Below are 26,413 nucleotides of genomic sequence, written 5' to 3'. Positions count from 1 at the left end.
TCTGACAATCAAAACAAACCCCAAGTCCCGTTGTTCATTTTTATGTTTAAAATCCCAACTGAAAACGCCGAAAAATGAGTGAAAACATCTGGATTTTTCTGTTAGATTCAAACATATTTTAGGTTTTCAGACTGGAAGCTGCTGTTTCTTCTCTGATAAGAACCCCTGCTTCCTCCAGGCTGCATCTGGAGTTAACATCAGCCTACCGGTAGCTTTACCGTTATTTAACTTTTAACTGCCCATTTGTTGGTTTGCAGCTGTGTGTGTGGAGTCAGTTATAAACAGCACATCTGAGGAACAATGTTTGACTAACAATCAGCACAGTTACAGGTGACAACACACGTTCTTTACTTTATTATTTGGAGGCTTGAATGTTCTCTTTATGACCGACACTGATTAGAAATCAGGCTGGAAACACGTTGAAGGGAACGCTCTGAGGCTGCTGTCTGCTGTGTTGGAATCAGGTTGTGGTTTGCGTCAACAAAAAGCCCGTCCTGTTTTTCTGGACCGCGGCTTTTGTGTGTTTTCCGATCACGTGTGACTACCGTCTCGGATGTAGCTCAACAACAATCTGACAAAGCTGCTTCTAAAGATTAAAGATCCCCACCAGACCTGTTGAGCTGCACATTAAGGTTTCCACACCCGACACTTTGTCCAAAAAATACAAAAAAAAATCAGCGTAATATAAGATCGTTAACCTCCAAACATAACGTCTGTCTTCTTAAGGATAAGAAGGAGTGACACCTGTTCAGAAACACGTTTTGCTTTGGGTGTTTATAGAAGAAATCCTTATTTTCTTGTCAGCAGACTTGTTGCTTTGCCAAACATTTCCACCTTTAAACTGTGGTTTGAGCTTTAGAGAAGGTAAAACTGCATCCGTCTGGCGTAAGTTTCAGGTGTTTTTTGACTTATTTAACTCAATGAACGTGTTACTCATGTGACTAATCAGCTGTTTTTAGTTCTACAGAATAAACAAAGCAAACCGTCGCTGACATGAAAGCGTTTTAGTTGGAAAGATCTGTTGAAGTTGTCTCAGTTTCTCTCATTCAAAGCGAACTCCAGTGGTTTCGGTTGAGTCTTCTTGCTTTAAAGGTGTGTTTACACATGTAGTTCTGGTTTGCTTTGCTGTCATTGTTGATTTTTTTTAATTCAACTAGCGAGCAGATGCCTTAAAAAAGCGGATAAGGTCACACTCTGATTGGACGGTGTCTCTCCAGGACGTGGTAAACCGAAGATCTTGAATAACAGTAACTGGTCCTCTTTATCGGATGTTGAAACAGGATAAATAAGTTGAGATGCCCAAAGGATTACATCACTTACATGCATTTTCTTTCCATAACTTTCAAAGCAAATCCGCATGCTGGGCTTAATCTGCTGTTTGTTTGCTTGAATAACAGTTTATTATCCCAAAATATTAAATCATTTTGGAATAATAAAGAATCAAAGCAGTTATTTATTTAAAAAAAAATGGCACTGTGTAGATTTCATGCGGGCAGACACGATCTGTGCAACCTCTAGTGGTCGCTCAGGTGGTTTTTACCTGGTAGTTTTGATTCCTAAACATAACCAAGTCATGTTTCTGCCTAAACCCGACCAGTAACGTGTTGTAGTGTTGATGTGTTACCATTAAACTGACGCCTCGCTGTAGAAAGAATATTATCGTTTGTCCATGGGTGTCGCACCTGTGGGGGATGGGGGTGTTTCGACACCCCCACTTTTACAGCAAGATGATTTCACCCCCCCACATTTTCCAAAGGTAAACCCGTTTGCCCTATGGATGTATTATATTAACGGTTTGCCCACCCTCGTAGTGCACCAACATACAATGTGTTTTAAAGACTCTGTACCCTCTTTAGAATAGTTCTATCCAGATTTGAGCAGTGTATCTATTGTAGTTTCCATACAGGACCTAGTTTAGGGTGATGAGAATACAAAAAAAAGCAGTAAAATGGCCCTGTTCTGCATTTTCACAAATCAGAAAAAGGTTTCACAAATTCCAAACAAGGTTTTAATGAATCTATAGCCTCTTTAGCATAATTCTATCCAGATTTGAGCAGTGTAACTATTGTAGTTTCCATACAGGTTCTAGTTTAGGCCGATCAAAGTGCAAAAATGCAGTGAAATGGCCCTTTATGCCCATCCATTTAATTCGCGAATCGGATGCCAACTTCAGCGTCGTGTCTATGGGCTTGATGTGGCGCTCATGTAACACCCCCACATTTAAAATCACTGCTCCACCCCTGCGTTTGCCTAACCCTAACAAAGTAATGTTTTCGCCTAAAGTCAACCAGGAGGGGTTATAAAACTGTTTTCAGTTAAGTTTTGTTGAGTTATTGACCTGAACGTTTCCATAAAGCGAAACATTAGTGGTCATATCTGAGTGTGGAACTCGTGTCTCGTTACTGAATGTGCTGCATGTCATCGCGCCATCGTCCTTCCTTAAGAGGACTTTGTGGTTTGTAAAAGGAAACATTAAACGGCGCTCCGATGAGGAGATGCTCGTATGAGTCGTGTTTCCCTCCTGCTGCACAGTGGGGTGATCAGGATGCTCCTGTGGGTCGTGTTTAAGGGAACAAACAAAGAGACGTTTTGGGTGTTTTAACTGGAGGACGTGTTAGCTCACCATGCTACACAGAGTGGTTTATCTACTCCAAACCAGGTGATGGAAACAAACCTGATAAGGGAGATGTTACCAAATTGCACTAATTAAAATTAGTCGGTCCCCTCTCAAGTTTCCCTAAAGATTGCTGCAACTCAGAGTCTCACAGTTTTATTTTAATTGCCAGTCTTGGGGACAAAACTATCTGAACCTTTTCTGAAAATCAGTTTTATTCATAACAAACATCAGAAACCAGCTAACTTTTCAGGACTGTCGGTCAAGAACTGGTCAAGTTTATCAGGGTTTAATAACATTTCAACTTCCAATTAACTGTATTCTAAGCTTTAACATTTTGCTTTTTAAGCAAACTTATTGCTGATGGAGCAAAACATTGGATGACCTTAAACTGACTGAATCACACTTTTCAAGCGATTCCAAAGTTGTGGACAGTAAGGTGGTCATATTAAATAATCTCAGAAAGATCCAGGTGTGGACTTTAAACGTTAAGATCTCGAGTCTTTACAAAATCTTCAGACTGTGACTTAAAGCTCAGTGACTTTAGATGTGAGAGGGTGTCAGGAGTTGGTCTGTTAAAGATCTTTTTCAAGTTCTTCCAAAGTTTTCTGGTGGATGGGACTTTTGTGCTGCTTACTTCGTGTTCCCTTTAGGTTGTTTATCGGACTTTTAAGAAACTTTTTAACGTGTCCTGACATAGTTAAGAGGAAGATTTATGTCTCCTGTTTGCACATTATTTACTCCAGCTCAGCACGAGGGTCTCTGCTGAGTCTTTGCTCCTCGTTCTGCTCTGTTTCTCGTTTCTGGTGTATTTGTGCGTCTCACAGCTCGCTGCTTGTCTGCTCTGGTCGTCTCCACATCTCCACACAAGGTTAAAGGGATAGTTCGCCTCTTTTGACATGAAGCTGTATGACATCCCATATTAGCAACATCATTTATGAACATGTTCTTACCCCCTGCTGCGTCCTGTGAGCCGAGTTCCAGCCTCGTTTTGGCGTTGATGAAGGTAGTCCGGCTAGTTGGCTGGGGTTTAAAAAATAAAGCGTTTTGCTTCTCAAAACAATATGCGTTCAAAAGAGTACAAATACTTTGTACATATATTTTTAATTTTTTTTAAATTTATTACTTTATTTTATTATTATTTTTATATTTTTTGTTTTTATGGCACCAAACAGACCAGGCCCAAATTCCTCGTGATGTAAAAATTACATGGCAATAAAACCTTTTCTGATTCTGATTCTGACATTTGCATCACAAAATCATTCAACAAAAAAAGTCAGACCTCACAATCGCTTGCCGCTATTTCTCTCTACCTTCGTATCATACAGCTTCACGTCAAAAGAGGCGAACTATCCCTTTAATACTGAGGCAAAGGTGTGGTTACATCCAGCGTGTTTAAGGATGTGTAAGATTATTAATCAGAGATAATTCTGATTAATTTAATCAATGTTTTTAATAGATTAATAGATTAAAGTCTCACAAATACTCACGAAACTAACATTAACATCAGTTTTTATTGCCAACACGAGGTCAAAAAAATTTTCCACATCCTGCTGCAGACATGAGCAACACCACCATCCGGATTGATCTGTGCCCCCCAAACTGTCGACAAAAATATGACTCCTCACCAGCTCGTAAAGAAAATTAACAGCCAAAAGAGTCTGAAGCGTAAATCAGCCGCAGTTTGTTCCATGGGGGGGCGTTTGCAGAGCAGAAGTGCAGCCTCGCTGTGTGGTCTCCCTCCTCATCTGGACCTGCAGCTGTGCTGGAAACAAACACTGCTATTAACTCACATGATCGTTACAAAGTGTGATGTTTCACTGCGGAGATGTCCAGCAGTTTGCTGCTGAACCCCAACCTAACCCCCGTTTGGTGCTTGTGATGGCAGCAAGTCAGGAAAAAGGCCCAATCTGTGTTTTACTCTCCAGCTAATCGCTCCGCATCAGTCAGAGCGGCGCACACGGAGAGGCCGAATACGCCAACATCTGAGGCAGGTTGATACCTGAGCGTTTAATGAGATGATTTAAAAAATAATAAAGAATGTTTCAGTTGTACTTTTAGTGGGAATAAACATTGGAAGAGCAGGAAAATGAGAAGATGCCCTGTGAGGTTTTCACTGGAGGCAGAGTGGGGCTGTCTAAACACTGGCGACTGATGTAACAGAATACTGAGTTTGAATGATGGGCAGCAAGCAGAGCATAACATAACAAGTTCACAGCTAGTTGGAAGAGAGGAAGAGGGGAACAGAGACACATTTACAGCTTTGACTCTGCTCGGAGAAGGTATTCATGCAGCCGATCATCAGCTGAAGCAGAAGCCAACGTAGCCATGACCCCGGGGCAGTGATGAACTTTATTTAAACAAAAAAAAAAAGAAAATTAATCCACATTTGAGCATTTTTATTCTCATTCTAAAAAAAACAAGTGATGTAGGCACGACGTCACAATATGGTAGAATTCCTCTTTCTTAAGGACATCACTTTCAGATCCTGTTCATCTGCTGGAGATAGTTCTTTAGGCCTGACACTTCTTCTTTTGTCCTCCACTTGTCCAGTTTCCTCAAATGTTTTAAGGACACACTGCACACCATGCTGAGATATGCCAAGTTTTCAGCTAACAGCTCTTTGGGAATCACCTTGTTGCTGCAGAAATTCTGTTTTCTGTCTGTCAGACTGTGTTATCTTTGCTGTTTGCAGCTAAAAAATGGGAACAAATGATGCGTCTGTGTGACAGGCTGCTGGGAACAAAGTGCCGAAAGATCCAGTTTAAAATGTTATGTGTCGACAAAACACTGGTTCATCCCTTGAGTTAGGAGTCAGATTAGTTAGGCAATTAAAAAAGGAAAAAAAGCAACAGAAAACGCCAGGAACTAGCTTACAATCAGCCACGTTTCCAGATGTTTTATAGAAGAAGCCCGTCCTACAAGAACAAACCATTAACCTCAACCATTAATCAAACTGTTAATGTTATATCTCTGTGCCCAAACAACACCACAAATACAACGATTCAAACTGCTCTGACATAGAAATACCTGTAATGCCTTTTATTTAGGCATTTAAGGGCCTATAATTGAAAAATATTCCAATTTTCTAACCAAATGACACGCCTCTGACAGCCCCCCCTATAAACTGTGTTGGGGTTTACCACATCCTGTCTGAAAGTCTGGACCTTCAACCTTTCTTCTACAAAAGGAAAGGGACACATTCACATTTAAAATCAATTCCGGTGAATAAATACATTTGAATGTGGATGTACAGTGTGCTGTAAGAATGTAAATAAGTTAGCATGTCAACTTTATCTGAGTCGAAGCTCAAATGTCACCCAACACGTCCGCAGGAACAGTGCACCACGTTTTGTCTGGATTGACCCGAGTAGGGCTGGGTAAAAAAAAACGATTCAATCGATTTTGGATCGATTTCATGTAAAATTTAGCAAAATCGATTTGTGGGGCATGAGATCGATTTTTTTTTTTTTTTTTTTTTTCCCATGAAGTTAACCCCAGTAGTCTCGTGCGTGATGCAACAGTGGCGCGTTTACGTCCGCTTGTCATTCAAGTGCACAAGCTTGCAAGATGGCTGACGCAGGTAAAACTCCGCCCACCAAGCCACCCCAACTTAAGTCTGAGGTCTGGAACCATTTCAGATTTAAAACAACAAAGGACAAAGACCTGGATAAAACCAAAGTGGTTTGCAAGATCTGCCAAGCGGAGGTCAGTTATTGTCGAAATACTCCAAACCTCAGAAACCACTTGACAAGGTATCACACTACACTGACATTAGCTTCCGCCAACAAGCCGTCCGGGGCCAAACTAAAGAAACTGAGGGAATCACTAACATTACCAGACGATTCTCCGCGGGCCATAAAGATAACAGAGGCCATCGCAACTTTTGTCTGCAAAGGTTTACACCCGTACTCGGTAGTGGAAAACGAAGGCTTCAAGCGGCTCGTTCGTGTGCTCGATCCACACCACGTTATGGTGCAACGTAAACATCTGACTGATGAGTGCGTACCCACTGTCGGCTCACCTGGCGCAGCAATACCTTTGTGTCCCAGGGACCATTCGCAGAGGGTGTTTTCAACTGCGGGTGATATTGTCACTGCAAAAAGGAGCTGCCTAACCCCAGATTAGGTCAATGAGCTCCTTTTCCTGCACAAGAATCTCACAATTACCAAGTGAGAAAAAAGTCACAATAACAGGACTTGACTTTAGATCGTTTAAGTTTACCATTATTAGATTTGTTACCATTATTATTATTATCATTTTTGCACATTAAGACACAATGCCTTAATGCAATTTGCAGTGATGCAATGTTGTAGTTCAAGTACACTTTCACTTGCAATTCCTTAATAATTTTAAAACGGCACTTTTGAGACGGTTGTGTTCACAGCTGAAGTTTAAACTGTCCAATTCACAAGTTTGCACTTAAAACCTGTGGTTTATGGTGAAAATAATAGATTAAATAAAATACATTAGTATTTTGTAAAACAGTTGAGCCATTTTCATTATTTAAGAGCAGATTGAATTGAATCGAATCGAATTGAATCGTGTTTAATCGATTCAGGACCTTATGAATCGAAATCGAATCGATTTAGGAAATTGGCCACGATACCCAGCCCTAGACCTGAGTGTGTTCCACTTTTGAAAACATCGGGTATTAAAGGTGATATATTTTACCCTGTGTGTTGTCACCTATATTTTACAATTTGGCGCAGTTTTCTGAGGCCTAATTGAGCTGTATGATGGGTTTTATTCAAAATACCTGTTGGTTTAAGCACAGTGGCTCTCTGTCTCAGCCCTGTTTTCACACATCTCAACAGTCTGTTTTTGGGGTTTTTGGTGCTCAAACGAACCCTTTTTGGAGGAAGTCAGCAGCTACCGGTACACGGCGTTCAATGAATTATTGTTATAGAATTATTTCTCAGATACTTCCAACGACTTGGCAAACAGGTGCATGTGAGAAAAACGCAGGCCAGGGCAGCAAGTTTGAGACCCGTGCCCTGACATATGCTCCCAGGACCAGGAAGAAGGGATTTTTCTTTAATATTTCACCTTTAAAGCTTGTAGTAGCATCTGAAGCATTAACTGTGTCAGCATTGTAACTCATCTTAAACTCCATTCCTGCACCGAGGAGCTTCATCTTCTGCATCTGCGGCTGGTTTTTCAGTTTCACCGCGTACAGTCGCCTCCGTCCACGGTCGCTTTCTGACCTCAGGGTCGAAACAGAGCTGAAAACAGTCTGGTTCTCCTCCAAACTCCAGATCTGATAAACGAGCGTGAGAGCTGACGTAACTCGGACGGAGCCGACGGAGCTCAGGCTTGTTTCCTGATAACAAAATTAATTTGTTTTCATAATTCCTCCGTGTTTTCCAGAGCAGCAGTTTAAACACACAGAGGCAGTAAATGACACGCTGCTTTATATGAATAAACAAAACCTCATGTTCCGCTTTCACCTCTGTCCTGTTGTGTTTCGAAGTCGTTTTTTTTTAAGCACATCTGACTGAAAACCTGAAATGCGGCAGCTAAAAGCTTCATCAGCGTTCTACATCTGGCGCTGGAGCCACTTATATCATAGGCTGTTGGTTTATTCAGGGGCTGTTGGTTTATTTAGATGTTAACTGGTTTATCGTGGGTGTTCTTTGTTCATGTTTAACCTCTTTGTAAAATTTGAGCCTTTTTCTTGCAGATTTTTGTGTTTTAAATCGTCTGAAAATGACACATTTTGCATCTTGTTGTGTCTGTTTGAGGATATTTCACTTTTGGGGGACTTATTGGATCTTTTTTTTAGGTGTTTTTTTGTTTTTTTTGGTATCGAGACACACCCACCTGGCCTTCAGCACGGGGGCTTTGATGCGTATATGTGTCTCATGCTCCAATTATGATTGGCAGTCCAGCCATGGCTTGAAAGTCCCTCTTAATTTGTACTTGTTGGACAGCGGTGTGTGGGAATTTGATGTACCATGGGTGATAAACTGATGAGAGCTTTGATGACCAAGGGGAGCGCACGACTCACAGAGGACTGGGACACCCCCGATCTGTCTCCAATCTCCCTCTGAAAGGTTCCAGCAGCCAAAAATCCAAGGGTGGCGAGGACCTGGACGTGTGGTGGAATTGGGTTTGATTGGCGTGTTTCTCTCTGGAGTTGTGGCTCTAGCAAGCTGCATATTAGCAGCAGCACAGTCTGTAGCTGCCATCGAAGTCAGAATAAATAAATAAATAATAGATTAATAAATATTAGGTTAAAACATACAGAGTTCATGAATACATACATTTCTAGTAACAATAGTTTAATATTAAAAGCATAATTTCATATATTTCATGTAAATTGTTTGTTTTGATATGGGGGAACAAGTCTTAATTAAGGGGGAACCAAGGTTGCTGCCGCGGGTTGATGGGTGTTACTTTGAGGGTCGCTACCTGTAACATTCTGGACCAAACTAGCAGGCAGACACCTCGCTGGTTTCTCTGCCTAAGATCATCATGATTAAGGAAGACTGAATGAAGTGCATAGTGCACTGAAGGACTGAAGATTTCTAATTTTCTCTCAAGGGAAAGCGGCCAATGAGGTACATTTATGTTTTGTTACTGTTGTATTTGTAAGGCTGTAAACAGGGCTCTAAATTAACTTTTTTCATCACCAGCCAAAATGGCTAGTTGATGTTAATCTCACTAGCCAAACACACACTCACTAATGGGTCAAAATGGCTAGTAAGTTGGTCTTTTCTACCAGCCAAACTTAAATTTCACCAGCATTTGGCCGGTTGGCTGGTGTTAATTTAAAGCCCTGGCTGTAAATATGTAATGTGATGAAGTTCTGTTGAGTCATGTAACAGTCGCGTTGTTCCTTTGACATCTTTACGTGGGAGTAATTTGGTTTATTTGCTTTTCTGTCTGTATGTCTAACAGTTCTCACGGCACACTATCATGCTCCTTGTGTGATTAAAGCCCGTAACAAAAATAACAACTTGGTTTTCGTGATTTCGACTTGAGTGAGAATTACACAGTCCTTGGGAATCTTAATCGCGATGTCAGCCATTCGTCTGTCTCCACACGGTCTCTTCCAAGAGCCTGACGCACTAAGGCATCCGAAAGTAGAAAATCAGCCGCTGCGCTTCCCTTTACAGATTCAAATGAACCTTCAATTAGTGCACAATTTAAGTCAAACAGAATAATGTCAGCATAATTATGGGGTATAATGTATATTTATTTATGTTTTCTTCAAAGTAATTAAATATACAATCCATTAGTCAAGCAAAGTTGATTGGAATAACAGCGGACTATTTTACGAAACTCCTACGACAGGTCTGGATCACTCGTAAATTCTGTTCGTACCTGAAAGAAAACGTAAAATACGAAAAGATTGGTGAATGCGCAAATTCTCTTGAATTACTCGTACGGACGATTTAAGAACAAATCTGTGCGTACGAACGGTTCTTGCATGAGGCCCATTGGGTGTGCACCAGCAAATTCTGGGTGTGCCGGATTTATTTTAAACATGGTGTTATCTTACGGTGGCCCACACGTGCAAACGCTTTGCAAACGGCAAAACAAACCCAACAGTAAAACGCTGCAAGATAAAAATGCAGCAATCACAAAAACGACCGAAACACACATGACGCAAACGCCAAAAAAAAACATGCAAGAGAGAAAAACACAACGGAAGTTCGCCAGGCGACTAAGGGGGTCCCGACCTGTGTGGGATAGGCCCGATCCGATAGGGGATCAACCAAAGTAACGAAGGAGAAGAAAGTCAAAAGGTACGTTGTCCTTCGTGTCTTTATGCCAAGTGTTTAAAAAAGACATAAAGGACAACGTACCTTTCTTCTCCTTCGTTACTCCTCCGATCTCCCAAAGGTCGATCCCCTTTTCCAAAGGTCGAGACCCCGTTAGTCGCCTGGCAAACTTCCGTTGTGTTTTGAGTGAACTTGCAGCGTTTCTCTCTTGCAGTCGTTTTGCCGTTTGCGTTGTTTTTGTGATTGCCGCATTGCAGTGTTCTACTGTTGGATTGGTTTTTGCCGTTTGCAACGCGCTTGCAGGTGTCGGCCACCGTATTATTACACCTCCACAAACATTAAAATAAACGTATCTCTCGAATACAACTTTAAGACAAAACATATCCACATGTTGTGTTCTCATCAGTAATAGTCAACAGTAGTTCACAGCAGGTCTAAACATTCACACACGTGACGTGTTCTCAAATAAATCAACAACAAATTAATACAAAAAGCACACTTTGTGTTCCTTTAACCCGTGGCTACGCCATTGCTTCTGTCTCTATAGTTTATAACTATATGTGTATAAACTGAATCAAAACTACTATAAACTTTAGTTTTTGACGAGAATTTCTAAAAAAAATTGTGTCTCTTTCAGCTTAAGACAAAAGGTCTCCCGTCTCCTGAGCAGACTGTAGTTAAGTTATCCTAATTTCTAAAACCTTATAAATAAATTTCCCTTTTAAATCCACATGCTGCAGCTTTGTTGAGGTGAACTTTTAGACCCTCTCTGCCTCCTCTTCCTCCTGAAGACAAACTTAATGCTGCTGCAGCTTCTTAAGGCTCTAGCATGGTTGCCGCGTCTGCTAGCGCGAGCGGTGTTGATGACGTCACGATTTCGTGCCCGCCATGTATAGTGGCGCAAGCAGCGCAAGTCGATGCGCCAGTAGTTGCAATTTTCTCCGTCACAGAGGTGTCGCTGCTACGTGAAGGTTACCGCTACTCTACAACCACGAAAGTGGAGAAGAAAACAATGAAGAGCAGGAATACTGTCATCAATGATGCTGCTGCAGTATTCGGATCATTTTAATTTTTTAATTCAGTTAATAGAGGTGAAGGTCTGAAGCCCCCGGCATCAACAGAGTCTCTGCCCTCTTCTTTGCCTTATCTGTCCCGTAGCTTCTTCCACACATTCTTACAGAACTCTCCCTCTTTCCCCAAAGTTCTGCCAATCTCTGTGCACCAGTTTTGGGAGTTGATGTGCTCCCTGTGCTGTTTCACTGCAGTTTCGTACAGCTGCCTGTACAAACGCACCTCCTCACTGAGCCGGTCTCACATCGGTCCATCCGGTTTGTTGTTCTTGGAGCAGCCAAGTTACAAAAATCGACTGGTGCACGACAACGCGCAGCGCCGTCTTTTCAAGGGAAGCGCCATGCCTGAAACGTCATTTTGACGTCACGGTCCGCCACCGCCGTGACAGACGCGGCAACCATGCTAGAGCCTTTAAAGTCTCCTGATGTTTCTGCAGATTTCCTGTTTGTACTTTCTGTCCGTCTCAGCTCGTGTTGGCTGATTTCTTGAGATTCAACACGTGTGTGTCGTCACATACATGTAGCTTTGTGTCTGTTTGTCGACCCACAGTCACGAGTGGAGCCCCTCACGCCCCAGAGCTGAAATAAAAGTGACCTTTTTAGTTGCTTTCACTTTAATAAAGTTGTGGAACTCGAAGAATTCAGCCTGAAGAATTCTTCCCATTAACTCGGCCGTGAACCTGTGCTGCTTTTCGTGGTTAATAAATGACCATAATATGATTTAATTAACTCCAATCAATCACAGTGTAAGAGGAGCTGTCAGTTTGTCCAATGACAGATATATAATGTTGGGAAAGACAGAAAAAAACAACATTAACATCCTGTTCCTCTCAGTCTCTGTGGGAGTTTTCTGCTCAGATAATAATCTCTCATTATGTTGCTACAGTTAATTAACATCCATTACTGTCAGACTGCATCTCTGAGTAAATGTTGACACTGACTAATTTCCAGCAATACGCTGCTCGCCACATTTAGCCTGTAAAAACACTGCGGAGGACTTTTTTTCCTCATTTGGACTTGATCGTGGAACCACGATCCTTTTTCTTCAGTTTCTCACTCAGAGGGACGAACAGGAGCTGCAGTTTGTTCTCTGACACTCCATGAGGCTCTGATTTACTGTGAAAATGATCCGATACTGAGAGAATTATGGCGTCAGATAGGAAACACCACGACAGATTTCAGAAAGAACAACTAATATTTTATTTTAGGACAAATATCTCAAAGAGGCCGAAGATATTTTGTGCAATAAAGTAGTTTCAACAAACTTTATGTAAAGACACTTAACAAATACATAAGAATTTAACAAACTTTGCATAAGATTAGGCGTTAAATGAGACTAATAAATCATAAATCTTAAAATTTTGCAAATGAATTACAAAGAAAATGCTTTGAATTCATTCAGCAAGATCATCTTCTTAAATTTCAAACGATTTTTGCAGCCGATTCCATTTAATGAGAGCTGCTCTGTAAACAGTTAGACTGCATATCCTAAAAAAACAAACAAACAAACAAACAGAGCAGCATCACAACAAAACCACAAATGTGACAGAAATGTAATTTTTCTATGTATAGAAATGTATAATAAAGTATTTTTAAGAGTTTTAAGCTCTTCTTCTTTGTGAAAAATATACCTCCACGTCTCCTTTCTCCTCCTTCGTCTTCCTGCTTGTTACTCGGGCTTCACAGGAGGAGGCTGCAGGAGGAGCTATGAGGAGGATACTCAGGTGTATCCTTTGTCTTTTCAAAAGCTGAAGCAGGCACGACACCTCAGCTTTATGCTGCAACAAAACAGTGATGGGATGATGAAGCTGTAACACCTGTTGTGTTTAAACGTTAAATGATGTCTCGTTATATCAAAGTCCCATAATTTTGCCTCCTTTGCTCAGTTCTCTGCTGAGAGGAACTAAGGTACGAGGAGACGAGTCAAGGAGAGGAACTGAGGATGTTAGCATTGAGAAATGAGATATGGGTTGTTGGGACTAAACAAAAAAAATGTGGGCTTTAAATCAAATAATTATAAATCAAGAAAATAAGGATTAAAAAACAACAACTGTCAGCCATTCTTTGCACGGTGCGGATTTCTTTGAAGTGTTCATTTCCTAGATGTCCTGAATTTGTCAAAAGATCATCAGAAAATCATTAAAGTAATTGCTTTTTTCTCTTTATACAAAATTTTCACATGAAAATGACAAAAAATTAGATCAAAACGGCAAAATGTCAAATATAAAAAGCAAAGAAGAATAGGAGAATTTTTTATTTCAGTTCACTTTAAGTGAAGGAACACCAGGAATTTGATTACAATTAATTAGACGGATCAGAAGGCTAAACACAGCGTTTAATCTGGAAATATAGCACTGAAACTTGTTCGTTTGTTTATCTGCTTCTTTTAAAAGTCTTTTGTTTTCCCTTCAGGTTGCGACATGTGCGCAGACAACAGGAACGGCGAGTGTCCGATGCACGGCCCGCTTCACTCGCTGCGCCGGCTGGTTGGCACCAGCAGCACAGCGGCACCCGTCACCATGCCGGACGTCCCTGATTGGCTGAGAGACCTTCCCAGAGAGGTGACTTCTCCCCTCTGTCTGTTGTAATGTCAAAGATGTTAAAGTCCTCTTCAGGGCCAGAGTTTTGAATAGTTTGTCCCTCCTGGGCTGCTGTAGGAAGATGGAGGAGGAACAAAAAGGGCAACCAACAGCAATTTGGTCATAAACTGCTTATTTCAACTTGACTAAAACAGTTATTCTAATTAAAGCAATTACATTTCTGCTAATAAACGTTATAAACAGGAACCTTAAATGGCTGTTTGAAATGTACAGGTAATACAAAGAGAACATGTAAACAAAAAGATAGATAAATGAAATAGACTCATAGCAATAATCCTCTCAATCATGTCTTATGACCCGTGAAATGTGTGTGATGGTGTATTTCTTTTTCCATCTTTAGGCATTTGAATTTCTATAGATGAAAAAAACAGTAAAATTAACTTTAAGTTCTGGTTTGTGGGATGAAAATATATTTACAAACTGCTTGCATCATAATAGGATGACATAAAAGCAAAAACTCATCTCTACTTTTGTTTGATCTCTAGCTAAAAGTAACTAAAACATTAGTCTCAATTTGCCGTTCACGAACTTTTGATCAACACCGTAAATATCTGTGATGTAACAGCATATAAAGTTTGTTGCTTTTGTTTTACACTTTTTTCTTAGCTGCTGTTAACAAAAAGTTGATGTAATTTTTGCCTGAACAAAGCGGCTCAAAGCAAGAAAGATGCTCAGATTACTGATGTAGGAGCTTTTGATGCAGTTCAAAGTGCTTTAAATGTGACAATTATGAACTCTCTGATAACTTCAAATGAACATACAAAGGACTTGAAATAAAAACAATCAGTTTTAACCCAGATGAATCAAAGAAGTGAAAAAGTAAAAGAAGAAATGTAAAACTTCCTGAACATGAGCGTGTTTTGTGTGCAGGTGTGTTTGTGCACCAGTACGGTTCCTGGTTTGGGTTATGGGATCTGCGCAGCTCAGAGGATCCCTCAGGGAACCTGGATTGGCCCATTTCAGGGAGTCCCACTGATACTCGAAAAACTGCAGTCCGGTGCCATCAGGAACACCAGACACCTGTGGGAGGTAAGGGGGGAGAGAGGGTGAGGATGGGGATGGGGTGGGCACCCGCAATGGGAAGTGAATCATGAATCATGCCGGAATCAAAACCCTTGTTTTCTTGCTTTTATTGGAAAAAAAACACCTTTAAAATAACAAGAAAGAAATATTGGGGTTATATAAAGAGCTTGATTATTTATTAGCAGTTAATGATGATAGTAGAAGGAGAGTTATTTTTATTTAATACAGGTATTAGTTAACCCTTGAATGGTATTCGGGTCAAATTGACCTGTTTCAAATTTTCAAAAGAAGAAAAATGGTACAAGTATACATTTTTACCTGAAACTCAATGGCCTTATTTTCTGTGATAAATATGTACAAACAAAACTTTTTTTTTAGCACACATGCTACTATACCCCACACATTTACATCCTTCATATGGTTTTCGGGTCAGTTTGACCCACATACACAGATTATTATCATCAAAGCACACAGAAGTTGTTTGTTCTCACTTTCTTTTTTAGATGTTATTCCATATCAATGTAAAAATCTAAAATTTTCTCGCACTATATGCTTTACATATATACACTATATGCCTGCACATCAAGGGGGTGAGACAAAGAGATAAGTACCTCTAAATTACAGTCTTCCAGCATCAGTATGACCAAAAGATTTAGCTGCCAGAGGGCTTTGGAACTCATATTTGAAGAGAGTCGGGCACATAGTGATGTGGAAGAGGAAGATGTCTCCAAATATGAGGATAATTTAGATCTGAATCTGAATCTGAATTTGAAGATGACCTTCACTTGTAATATGCACCACAAGGAGCACCACAGGTGGCCACTGGAGCTGCCTCACAGACATATCTAAGTCTAAAGCCCTATTCGGACGGGACTAGTTCAATGGGGGGACGTATGGTAATGTTGGTTAACCAGACGACGCCAGGGAGAAGAAATGACCAATTCGGACGGGACAAAAAAATCCCTGTAATATTCATCTAACATGGGAGGAGTTGTTGGTTACGCACAACCGTGACATCCTGGATGCTATGCACGTCTTCATTTCACTTCCGTAAACCCCATCTGTAAACAGACATGGCGCCGACCATGCGTGCTTGCAAGCAGCGCTTCATCCAGAACCTCCATGTTTGCAAACAGACACACCTAATTGTTTCTCTCTTTAAAAGGATGTGACGACATATTCCGTACTTATTACCGAAGGTCGCATTCGCACGGGATTAGTATTACCTATGGTAGATACTCCGGACCGTTTCACAGGAGGTAGAATTCTCGGCAAAGTTTACAGACATACTCCGCTATCTTTACTGACATGGCACGTTCGGACGGGACTAGATTTCCCGGTTATTATTACTTTACGCCAGGTCCCCCCATTAAACTAGTCCCGTCCGAATAGGGCTTAAGAATGGACAAATTGAATGGTATCCATCCCCAGTGAGAGAGCCCAAGTCTTGAGTATAGTGGATTTTTAACATCAATTATAACCTTATGACAAAAAGAGTAGTCACACTTCCATTGTTAATTGTGTTCTAGTAGAGACTGATTGTATTCATTAAACATATATATTATCTCAGCTGTTTGAAATTGAGATAAAGACAGTATATGTTAATGGTTTATGAAACAAAATTTTATGTTAAAATAGTTTATGTTAAAAGCCCCAAATATGTCCCGGGTCAATTTTTGGTCCCAAAAGTGAAGACCGTACAAGGGTTAAATGCAATAATAATGGGGCACCACTGGTGTGAGCAGAAGCTAATAACTAAGCCAGTTCCTACTAGACACCTAGCATACTTTTTCGTTTTTAGTGAGCCACATGTTGGTGTATAGGTGACATATTCCACAATTTAAATTATTTAATCAAATCAAGGCAACAATTCTTCTTCACCGTCTGTCCACACAAGCTAATTGCAATTATCTTTCTGTTTTATCTTTGGACAAACTACTGTTTTGAGAATCAGCCTACTGGGCATGCTCAGAATATTCTTCACTTGTTAAGGTAGACATTTTTGCCACCTTCTAGCCCAGCATCATTACTTCAGTCTTTGTGAGAATATCAAATGGTGTGAAAGATATTAGTTTTAAAGAATAAATGTAGCATAGTGCAGCCAAGGCCTGAGAATGTTTTTTTCTCAAGCTGACGAAATTTCCTGACATCTTAAAGGTAGATTTTGAAGTTGTTACCACATGAGGGCAGAGTTTTACCAGATCAGATTTATGTTTCCATTCCATTTCAAAGATTCAATTTAATTAATTTTTTCAGAAGTTTGTAATTTTTTTCAGCCCACTGGATAACAACGCTGATAAGGGGAAGCTGGTCATAATAATGCAACTATAGTCTACACAATTAGCTCCATTTTTAGAACCATTATGGCAGCAAATGTTAACACTTATTTCCACATATCAGTTTTGCCTTATTGGTGCAATAACTGCGTCCTGGTTAACCCACCTCTGTTCCTTCTTAGTAAGTGACACATACCAAACAGGGTTGACTCAGCACCGCAGTAATATTGAGGAATACGCTGCGAATTCTTTTGCTGCAACATAAACTGTACAATGGTAACAGCTTTATATCTATAAGTCCAGAAGAAAAGTTGCAAGTTCTGCATCAGATTTATATTATTTACAGCCTCAAATCTGTCTTCAAAGAAGAAAAGCAAATCTTGTTTTGGCTCTTTTTCTGTCATTTTGTATCTTTGCTGCTGAAATTGTTATTATCATTATTATTTATTTTTTATTTATTTTTTTTGTGGTAGCTGATGGTGGCAAAGCTAGTGTTCGCTTACTTCAAGCTTCACTAACTTCTGCTTGTGTAAATGCTCTGTTTGCTACTATCATCGCCGGCTGCAGCTTCCTCATCTTCTTCTTTTGGCTCCAGAGTAGACTAGACACGATGGTGACTCACATTCCACCAAGTGGTACAAAGTGGTACTACAGTAAAATATGGTCCGTCCTTAAAGGGATAGTTCGCCTCTTTTGACATGAAGCTGTATGACATCTCATACTAGCAATATTTTGGTGTTGACTACCTTCGTCAACACCAAAACGAGGCTGGAACTCGGCTCACAGGACGCAGCAGGGGGTTAAGAACATGTTCATAAATGATATTGCTAATATGAGATGTCATACAGCTTCACGTCAAAAGAGGCGAACTATCCCTTTAAAGTATCTCAGTTTTTTTTATCTCACCTGTATTAATGAGTGAAGAATGTGATTTATTGTCCTTCCTTATGCTGAAGTGGTCTGAAACCTGCTTAAATATCTTAAAGCTTTCAGTATTTCATAAAACAGATCGTCTTTTCAAGATAACAACAAATATCAAGGAAATAACAAAGAAAAATAAAAAGCATGGAAATTTATGATACTTACGGAAGCGAAATGATAAAATCTTGCACACTGTTATCAAATAGAAATGTTTCCTTGTTTTGTGGATGATTTGTCTATTTTGTTTCTCATTTCTTTAAAGAGACAAACAGTCTTGGTTTCTGCTGAAACTTTGTGATCTCAATTTGATTTGAGCTCCGTTGGCTTGAATTAAGACTACAGGAAGCAGTGACGGTTTGAAATAATTGATCCAACGGCAGGCTGCTGATCTTCAGAATTTTAAATGAATTCATCAGTTAAACGGTTGATCCATCCATCCGTTTTAGTCTCCTTGTCCAGGTTGAATTAACTGAATTAATGTATTTAAATAGGATTTTCTGTGGTATCGAAATGAGTCGTTAACTGGGCCGAGCACAGCTGCTGTGTATGTGGTTTGTGCTTGTGTTTATTTGTCTGGCTGCAGAGTGTGTGCTCGTGGCCGGCGTCATGTCACCTCTCAGTCGATTGATCAGAGAGGATCGTATTTACATACAGTGGCAGGAGAAAGTCAATGTGGCAGTTATAAACAGCTGCATTAGCATTAGAGGGTGCAGAAGAAGGACTGAGGGATGCCGGGAGACGGGCCGAGAGATAGATGAGTCCCCTGTGGCCGAGCTGGTAAAGGTCAGTCAGGCGTGGGTTGACCGAACATCAGTCTCTCTGCTGTTGACCACAGCGGGCCAAGAGGAGGGAGAGCAGGGTGGGGATGGGTGGAGGTCCTGCAGAGGTCGGAGGTCAGAGGAACAGAGGGGACACTGGAGACAACAGGGGCCAAGTGTAGCAGGATCAGCCAGCATCATGTCAGGATGTGTGGTTCAAACGCACAACATGACGATGTCTTTGATTAGTTTATTTGATGCACAGAGACCCTCTGGAGTGGCGGGGATCACCGTGTGTCCTCTGAGAGCGCATGTGATGCACTTAAAAAGCAAACGCTGTCAACTAAAGCTGCATTTCAACCAATTTCTGGGAACCAGAGTCTTTAGGAGGGTCTTGCCTGATTTCCGTTTTCACTGCAGAAACCAGGACCTAAAAAAAATTCATATTTTGCTCCCAAAAACAGCTCTGATACATTATCAAATCAAATCAAATTTATTTGTATAGCACATTTCATGTACAGAACAATTCAAAGTGCTTCACATAAAATAAAAGCATTGCAGCAGAGAGTGGAAGAAGCATTAAAAATATATAAAAGAATATAAAGAGAAACAAATAAAATAATTTAAATGAATTTAAAAACAAGCAACAGTCCAGATAAAGTAAAAGATATCGTGAAGATTTCATGCATAAACACATGAGAAAAGAAATGTTTTTAACCTGGATTTAAAAATGTCTCCATTTGGTGAGTACGTTTGAGTTTATTCTGAATCTGCAGGTCGAGTATTCCCAGTGTTTCATCACCGCCTTTCTGTCTCAGTCATCTCAGCTTTAATCTCAGCATCATGACTCTGACATTCTGTTAAAGTGATTGTTTCCAGTTATTTAACTGTTAATCTTGGGTACCTCGCGTTTAGCTCTGTAATTATTTCAGAGAGCTCTCTCTCTGAGAATTAGAAGATTTGGGGGAAATGTTTTTTGGTCGGTTACCTGGTGACTTCAGGTAGCTGCAACTCATAAACAAAGGCGAAACTTTAACAAACACTACCTTTTCGAGCATGACAGCATGAGCCAGAATTAGATTCAGAATATGTTTGGTAGATATGCTCATGACCTGCAAATGTGCAGCATATCCAGATGTGTAACCTGTGGTAAAATGCCAACTGAGGCTCAAAATATCTATTTCAAGAACTAGAAAAGATAACAACGCTTACACACTTCTTAGTTGTTACCTGACGCTAAGTGGCTAATTGCTGTTCTTTGTCCAGAATACATGAAGTGCGGGGGAGTAAAATCTGGGTTTTTGAGTGATTGCAGAAGCAGCAAATTAACACTCTCAGTTGCCTCATGAACAAATTAGCAATTACTTTCAAACACAAAGTACTGAAATGTGTTCATATAGGCTACAGTAGCTATGTATTGCCAACACACCACAAACATCTGAAGGAGTTTCTTGAGGCTTGAAAACTACACGTGCTAAAATGGACGCAGTGAACAACAACAAAATGCGCTAGCTGGGGCATGCAGCGTGGAGAATTTGACCATATAAGGTCAACTTGTGTGGTCAAATTCTATATATTTAACTTTTTTTTCTCTTTGGGAGTTAATGCATCATCTCAAAATGTTGTAGGACTTTTAATCTTAAAAAAGTTAATTTTAACTTTAATATAAGTTGCTTTTATTTCCCCCATTTTTTAGCCTTTGCACATAGTCCCACATTCAAAAGATGAATATCTGCATGATTATGAAATTCAGACCAAATCATCTGACTCAGACGTTGAGCGTTTTAGCATGTTAGCATGTTAGCATGTTAGCATGTTAGCTTATTAGCCAGAGTATTGTTATTTCTCAAAACAGTGATTCATACAGTTGGCAGTTTAGAAATGTATTTATTTTTGTTTCTTTTTTGACACTTGAGTGATCAATAAAGTTACCCCGACATGAAAGTCACAATATCAAACCTTTCATTTATTCAGCCTGTAAAAAAAAAGACCTTTTTGTGTTGTAAACAGTGTTTTCTTCTTCAGGTGATGTGATGTAGAATAAAATCTATGTACTTAGAGGCTGGAAAACCCTGATAAATGTGTGGAGGTTAACCACCAGCTAAGTGATGAATGTCTCAGAGTTATGACTTTCACTACAGTTTGTTTTATCTGGCCTCAGCAGAGGCACCCTGTGACCCCCCGTGGGGCCTCGGGCCATTTTTTGAAGCTCCCGGCCCTGAAGAAACAGTGATCCGATAACCCGCTCCTAACCATCGACAGGTTATCGGCTGCCGGGCAACAACCGGTCATTAGGCCTATCGATGAAGGAGCATTACACACGGATCCCATTAAAACTCACTGGTTGTTAAACTCGCTTATTGATGCCCCCCAAAACAGGAGGAGATGTTTGTCCTATAGCCAATCAGGGAGCTTGTGTCATGTTGTCTATGGCGTCCAGGAAGGGCCAGTTTTAATTAAGACACTTGCTGTTACGCGTGGGTGGAAGAGTAGAGGATTTTCTGGTGCTGCAGTATTTTACGGCTCGACAAATTGATCTCCTCCGAGGCAGAGTTTGAGTTTAGGGAGGAATAACTCTTCAGCTCTGTCTCTGCTGTCAGGAGAACAGATTTTAACTTAACTTTGTTTTGATTTCTTTCTTCTTTTTGAGTTTATTTTAACCCATGAACGTAGACCAAGCGGAAAGGGTTGTGATTTTGGGGTTCTGTTCTTTTATTTTGTGTTTTATTTTCAAATTTCATTTTAAGAAATTTAGTTTAGTACTCTTTTCTACTTTGTCGTGAACTAATTTATGATTTTATGAACCTAATATTCAACATTTTGATGAAAATCAACACTGGCTTCTGGTTTATTTTTACTTGAGTAAATAAAATTCTACGTGGTAAAATGTGATGAAGCATGTTATATACATGTTATATATAACATATATATATTAAGATCACAACAGAGAAAAAAAGACGGAAGAAAGGAAAAATAGATTAAGAAGAAGTAAGGAGATCGAAAACAGAGGAAAGGAATGTAAATGTTAATGTATTTTATTTATACATCCCTTTACAAACAATTATTACGATGTACCAAAGTGCTTTACAGTAGGTAATAAATAAAGAGAAGAATAAATAAAAACAATAAAAGAACAGTGAAAGCAACAAAATGCAACAAAATCGAATAAAATAAGATAAAAGTGTTATCATACTAGTGGGTATTAAAAGCAATCCTAAATAAGTAGGTTTTTAGCCTAGATTTGAATTTGATTTGAAGGAAGAAAGGGATGTGCAGAGAAAACACATTTGAGATGAACATAAGTGGAAGCTGGTGTTTTATATCAGGAAGCGTTCATGTGCCTAAACCATGAAACGTGTAAACCTGTAAACCAAGTATGTTTCTCTAACCCTGGAGAGAGAGAATGTGGAAGGATAAACTTTAAACTAAAAGCTCCACATTGATTGAATTAGATATTCAAATAAAGAGCGTCCGCCTCCAGCTGCAGGAGCTTGTGGTATCAACGGGGCTTCTTCTCCAAAGAGAGAAAAACATCAGGGAGATCAAGAGTATCACCTGTTATTTATTTGTATCCATCTTTAGTCTTTATTTGGTTTTTACTTTTACTTCTTAGACTCCACAGATGCTTGTAATTAACTCACCTCAGGCACTTATCCTGTGTATTTATTGTGTTTTCCGTGTTTATTCAACACTAGATTCTTTCGATTTATGCAAACATAATTCTGTTTTTTACGATTTCCAGTTTAAAATAACTTTATATTCCCTTAAAACCTTACAGAGACCACTCCATGACCCAGGCTTACTCCAAATAGCCTTATTTAAGAATGTATATGCACCACAGACAGATCAAACCTCTGAATGACCCGGAGATATGGTGACCCTATGCAGACTCTACAGCTTCTTCTCATCTAATCTAATCTAACCCTAACCAACGCCTCACCATTCAACTATTCGTGAGTGGGAGCGAAGAAGAAAGAATGGTGGAAAACATGTCTGATGGATCCCGATCACATGGTCTCCTGTGTGAGTCAGCAGTCTAACGCCATCCTGAACCCCTCCTATCGATGTTGAACCCATATTTCATCACATAAGCTGCGTCACAGTGGTTCTCAAACTGTTTCAGAGGAAGAAAAAAGGCTCAATTTGACTTTAGTTGGAAAAAACATCAAAATCAAGACAAATACTTTCAATTTTCTCTAATATGCTGTAAAAAAACAACAACTTTATAAACCAGACATACTCTAACTCTGGTTGCCTCTCGCTTTTGTAATCACCTTTTTTTTTTTAGAATAATTACAATAAAGTTCAATCTGTACAAAGAAAAACAACAAATATAGATTCGTGAGAGCTCAGTATGATCACAGTTAGTGTCTGAAATGAGACTGTTTACACTGGACAGATCATCGAAACAGTAAATCAAGTTAAATACGCAGTAAAACACAAGTTTGAGGGCTCAGGTCACAAATCACTGCACTCAGAACAATGACAAAGTTCAATCAGTGCAACGAAAAAGGGCAGAAGTCAGCCTGTCTCTCGTCATAAAGTTGCGTTTTATTCTTTGCTGATGCAGTTTTTTTTTTTGACTTAAAACGATTTTCATGCTTTCAGTGATCATCAAGTTTTCTTTTAAAAACACATGTGCCTGGCTGATGTAATCAGGGTGGGCTTCATACCGCCTGCTACCAGAGTTCACTAACGGGTATCTCCTCATGTACGACCACACTGACGGTAAATTAAAGACGTCCGTCCCCGTATTGCTGCGTCCTCGTTTTTAGCAGTCGTTGCTGTTTCCCATTGCTGTCGTCTTTGGATCTGAAGCGTTGTCTGTTTTTCTTTTCATCCCCGTATTATATTTCTCCATCCTCAACCATATCAAAGCACAGTTTGTCCGTTGAGTAACCCGAAAATGAGTCAGAGTTGTCTGATGTTAAAACATTCTGCCTGCTACATTTTCCCGGCCAAAAGAAACTCACAAGCAATCATTACCCCACACAGTTTGACGATCGTTTGCGAAGACAAAAAAGAAAAAAAATAAAGTTAAAAAACGTGGTCATGATCCAGATTTTCCGTCTTTATTGTAAAACTGCTGCATCAGAGCACAACTCTGCATCAGTTTTTCAGACCATGTTCATGATGTAGCTTATTGGTGATCAGGGTGCTCACATGGCCTCGTCTTTGGGCGGCCATGGCTGAGTGGTTAGAGTGGGTCCAATAACACGAAGGTTGGTGGTTCGATTCCCACTCTCACTGCTCAAAATATTGGTGAACTGACAGCTGAAGGGTTAAATGTGGAGGAGTAACTTTGTGTATTTACATGTGTCTACATCAGCAGTCTCCCACCGTTTTTGCGCCATGTCAGACAATATTTTCACGGACTGGCCTTTAAAGGGATAGTTCGCCTCTTTTGACGTGAAGCTGTATGACATCCCATATTAGCAACATAATTTATGAACATCTTCTTACCCCCTGCTGCGTCCTGTGAGCCGAGTTCCAGCCTCGTTTTGGTGTTGATGAAGGTAGTCCGGCTAGTTGGCTGGGGTTTAAAAAATAAAGCGTTTTGCTTCTCAAAACAATATGCGTTCAAAAGAGTAAAACATTTGCATCACAAAATCGTTCTCCAGGAAAAAGTCAGACCTCACTATCGCTTGTCCCTATTTTCTCTCCCTTCGTATCACTGCCTGCTGTGTAGACCGAGCAGCAAACACCGTAACAGGCGCGGCTGTCGGCAGACGGCAGCAAGCAGTGATACGAAGGGAGAGAAAATAGGGCCAAGCGATTGTGAGGTCTGACTTTTTCTGGATGGACGATTTTGTGATGCAAACGTATTACTCTTTTGAACACATATTGTTTTGAGAAGCAAAACGCTTTATTTTTGTGGCCCCAGCCAACTAGCCGGACTACCTTCGTCAACACCAAAACGAGGCTGGAACTCTGCTCACAGGACGCAGCAGGGAGTAAGAAGATGTTCATAAATGATATTGCTAATATGGGATGTCATACAGCTTCATGTCAAAAGAGGCGAACCATCCCTTTAAGGTGTTCCGGATGAATACAACAAAGTAAAATGATACGACCAACACAAAAACTGTGGTATTTTGTAAATATGATAATAAACGTGAATCCACTATGTACTTCTATGTAACTTTTAGTTTTGAAGGCTTCATTGCCTCATTGGAGAGCCGGTCGCCACATATGATACAGAGCGGGCTTGGTGCGTGGGAATCACCGGTCACGATAAATCCATATTTTAAGGAGGTCTCCTGGTGTTGTCTGTTAAATGCAGCTTTCTTTTTCTTAGTGGCCATAGGCTCTTCTTCTGTCTCCTCACTGGGCCTTTTGCCCTTTGCAAAGAAACTTTCCAAAGACGTCTGTTTTTTTCTCATTTTGCTAGCTTGTGGGTTTAATATTAGCGGTAATGTATCAGGTGACCGAGACAAGCATCTTGACACGTGTCAAGAGTGAGTCATAGATGGATGTAACGGAGAGAATTCGGTTATTTTTCAAAATAAAACATTGTTCAGACTCGGATAATAAATAAAACGGAAATAATGTAAGTTATTTATTCTTTCTATGCGGCCCGGTACCAAACGATTGGGGACCGCTGATCTACATGACAATAAAGTCTCTTAATATAATCTAATTTAGATGTTAGATATTCTGTCATAAATCTGAATAATACTGCATGTATTGGGCAGGTGGTTTGTGCATAGGTAAAGATTCTGTCATCCATTTGTCTCTACTTATTTCATCTTGTTATGAAGGAGTCCTTAATGCCTCCTATACACTAATAAGCTTTGAAAAAAGTTGAAAAAGATTTTTAAAAGACATCTAAAGACAATGTCACTGAAAGTCACAGACCGACACAATTCACATTAAAGAAGACTAAAGTCTCAAACATATTTGATTCTTTTGTTATTGTTACCCCAAGATATGAGAACAGATGAGCGTTGAACTCATGAGAACGCCTTAAAACAGCCTGGACTGAGTTTTATGACCACCTTACGTCCATTAACCGAGATCACTGGAGCGACCTTTAAAAATCGGATTGTGTGCGGCCAGCTTAAGGCGTCTACATCCTGGACAGGCTGTTGCAGAAGTTACGCAACACTGAATCAATAATCGATAATCAGAAGAAGAGCTGTGTTGCAGGACATGTCTAAACATTTAGTACAGATACAACTTCTCTGCAGTGGAATAGAAAGAGTAAAAAAATGACCACAAACGTGTTTTGAGTTGTTTTAGTTTTAGAGATTTGGTCCAATTCCCATTTCCCTCCGTAAACTAAGAGATACCTGCAGGTTTTAAGACTTTTCAAACATCATGAATATTTTTCAGGCTTTGCTGCCATAACTAAAGTTTAAAAAAGGCTTTTTTTCATTCAATTCAATCTATTGATTCATGTCCACAGCACAGGAACCACG

General features: G+C 40.0%; 1 protein-coding gene across 1 annotated transcript in view; it reads left to right on the top strand.

Moving 5' to 3' along the window:
- Positions 1 to 26,413, top strand: part of prdm6 (PR domain containing 6) — a 131,345-nt gene that overhangs the window by 5,252 nt on the left and 99,680 nt on the right. Inside the window, exons 3-4 of the mRNA XM_075467198.1 lie at positions 13,827 to 13,975; positions 14,885 to 15,043. Coding sequence (XP_075323313.1) covers positions 13,827 to 13,975; positions 14,885 to 15,043 — 308 coding nt within the window. The remainder of the gene's footprint in view (positions 1 to 13,826; positions 13,976 to 14,884; positions 15,044 to 26,413) is intronic.

The sequence above is a fragment of the Odontesthes bonariensis genome, chromosome 6, assembly GCF_027942865.1.
Source record: "Odontesthes bonariensis isolate fOdoBon6 chromosome 6, fOdoBon6.hap1, whole genome shotgun sequence".
Lineage (NCBI taxonomy): Eukaryota > Metazoa > Chordata > Actinopteri > Atheriniformes > Atherinopsidae > Odontesthes > Odontesthes bonariensis.
The sequence above is the reverse complement of the archived record's forward strand: the minus strand, read 5'-3'. Positions and strand labels throughout refer to the sequence as shown.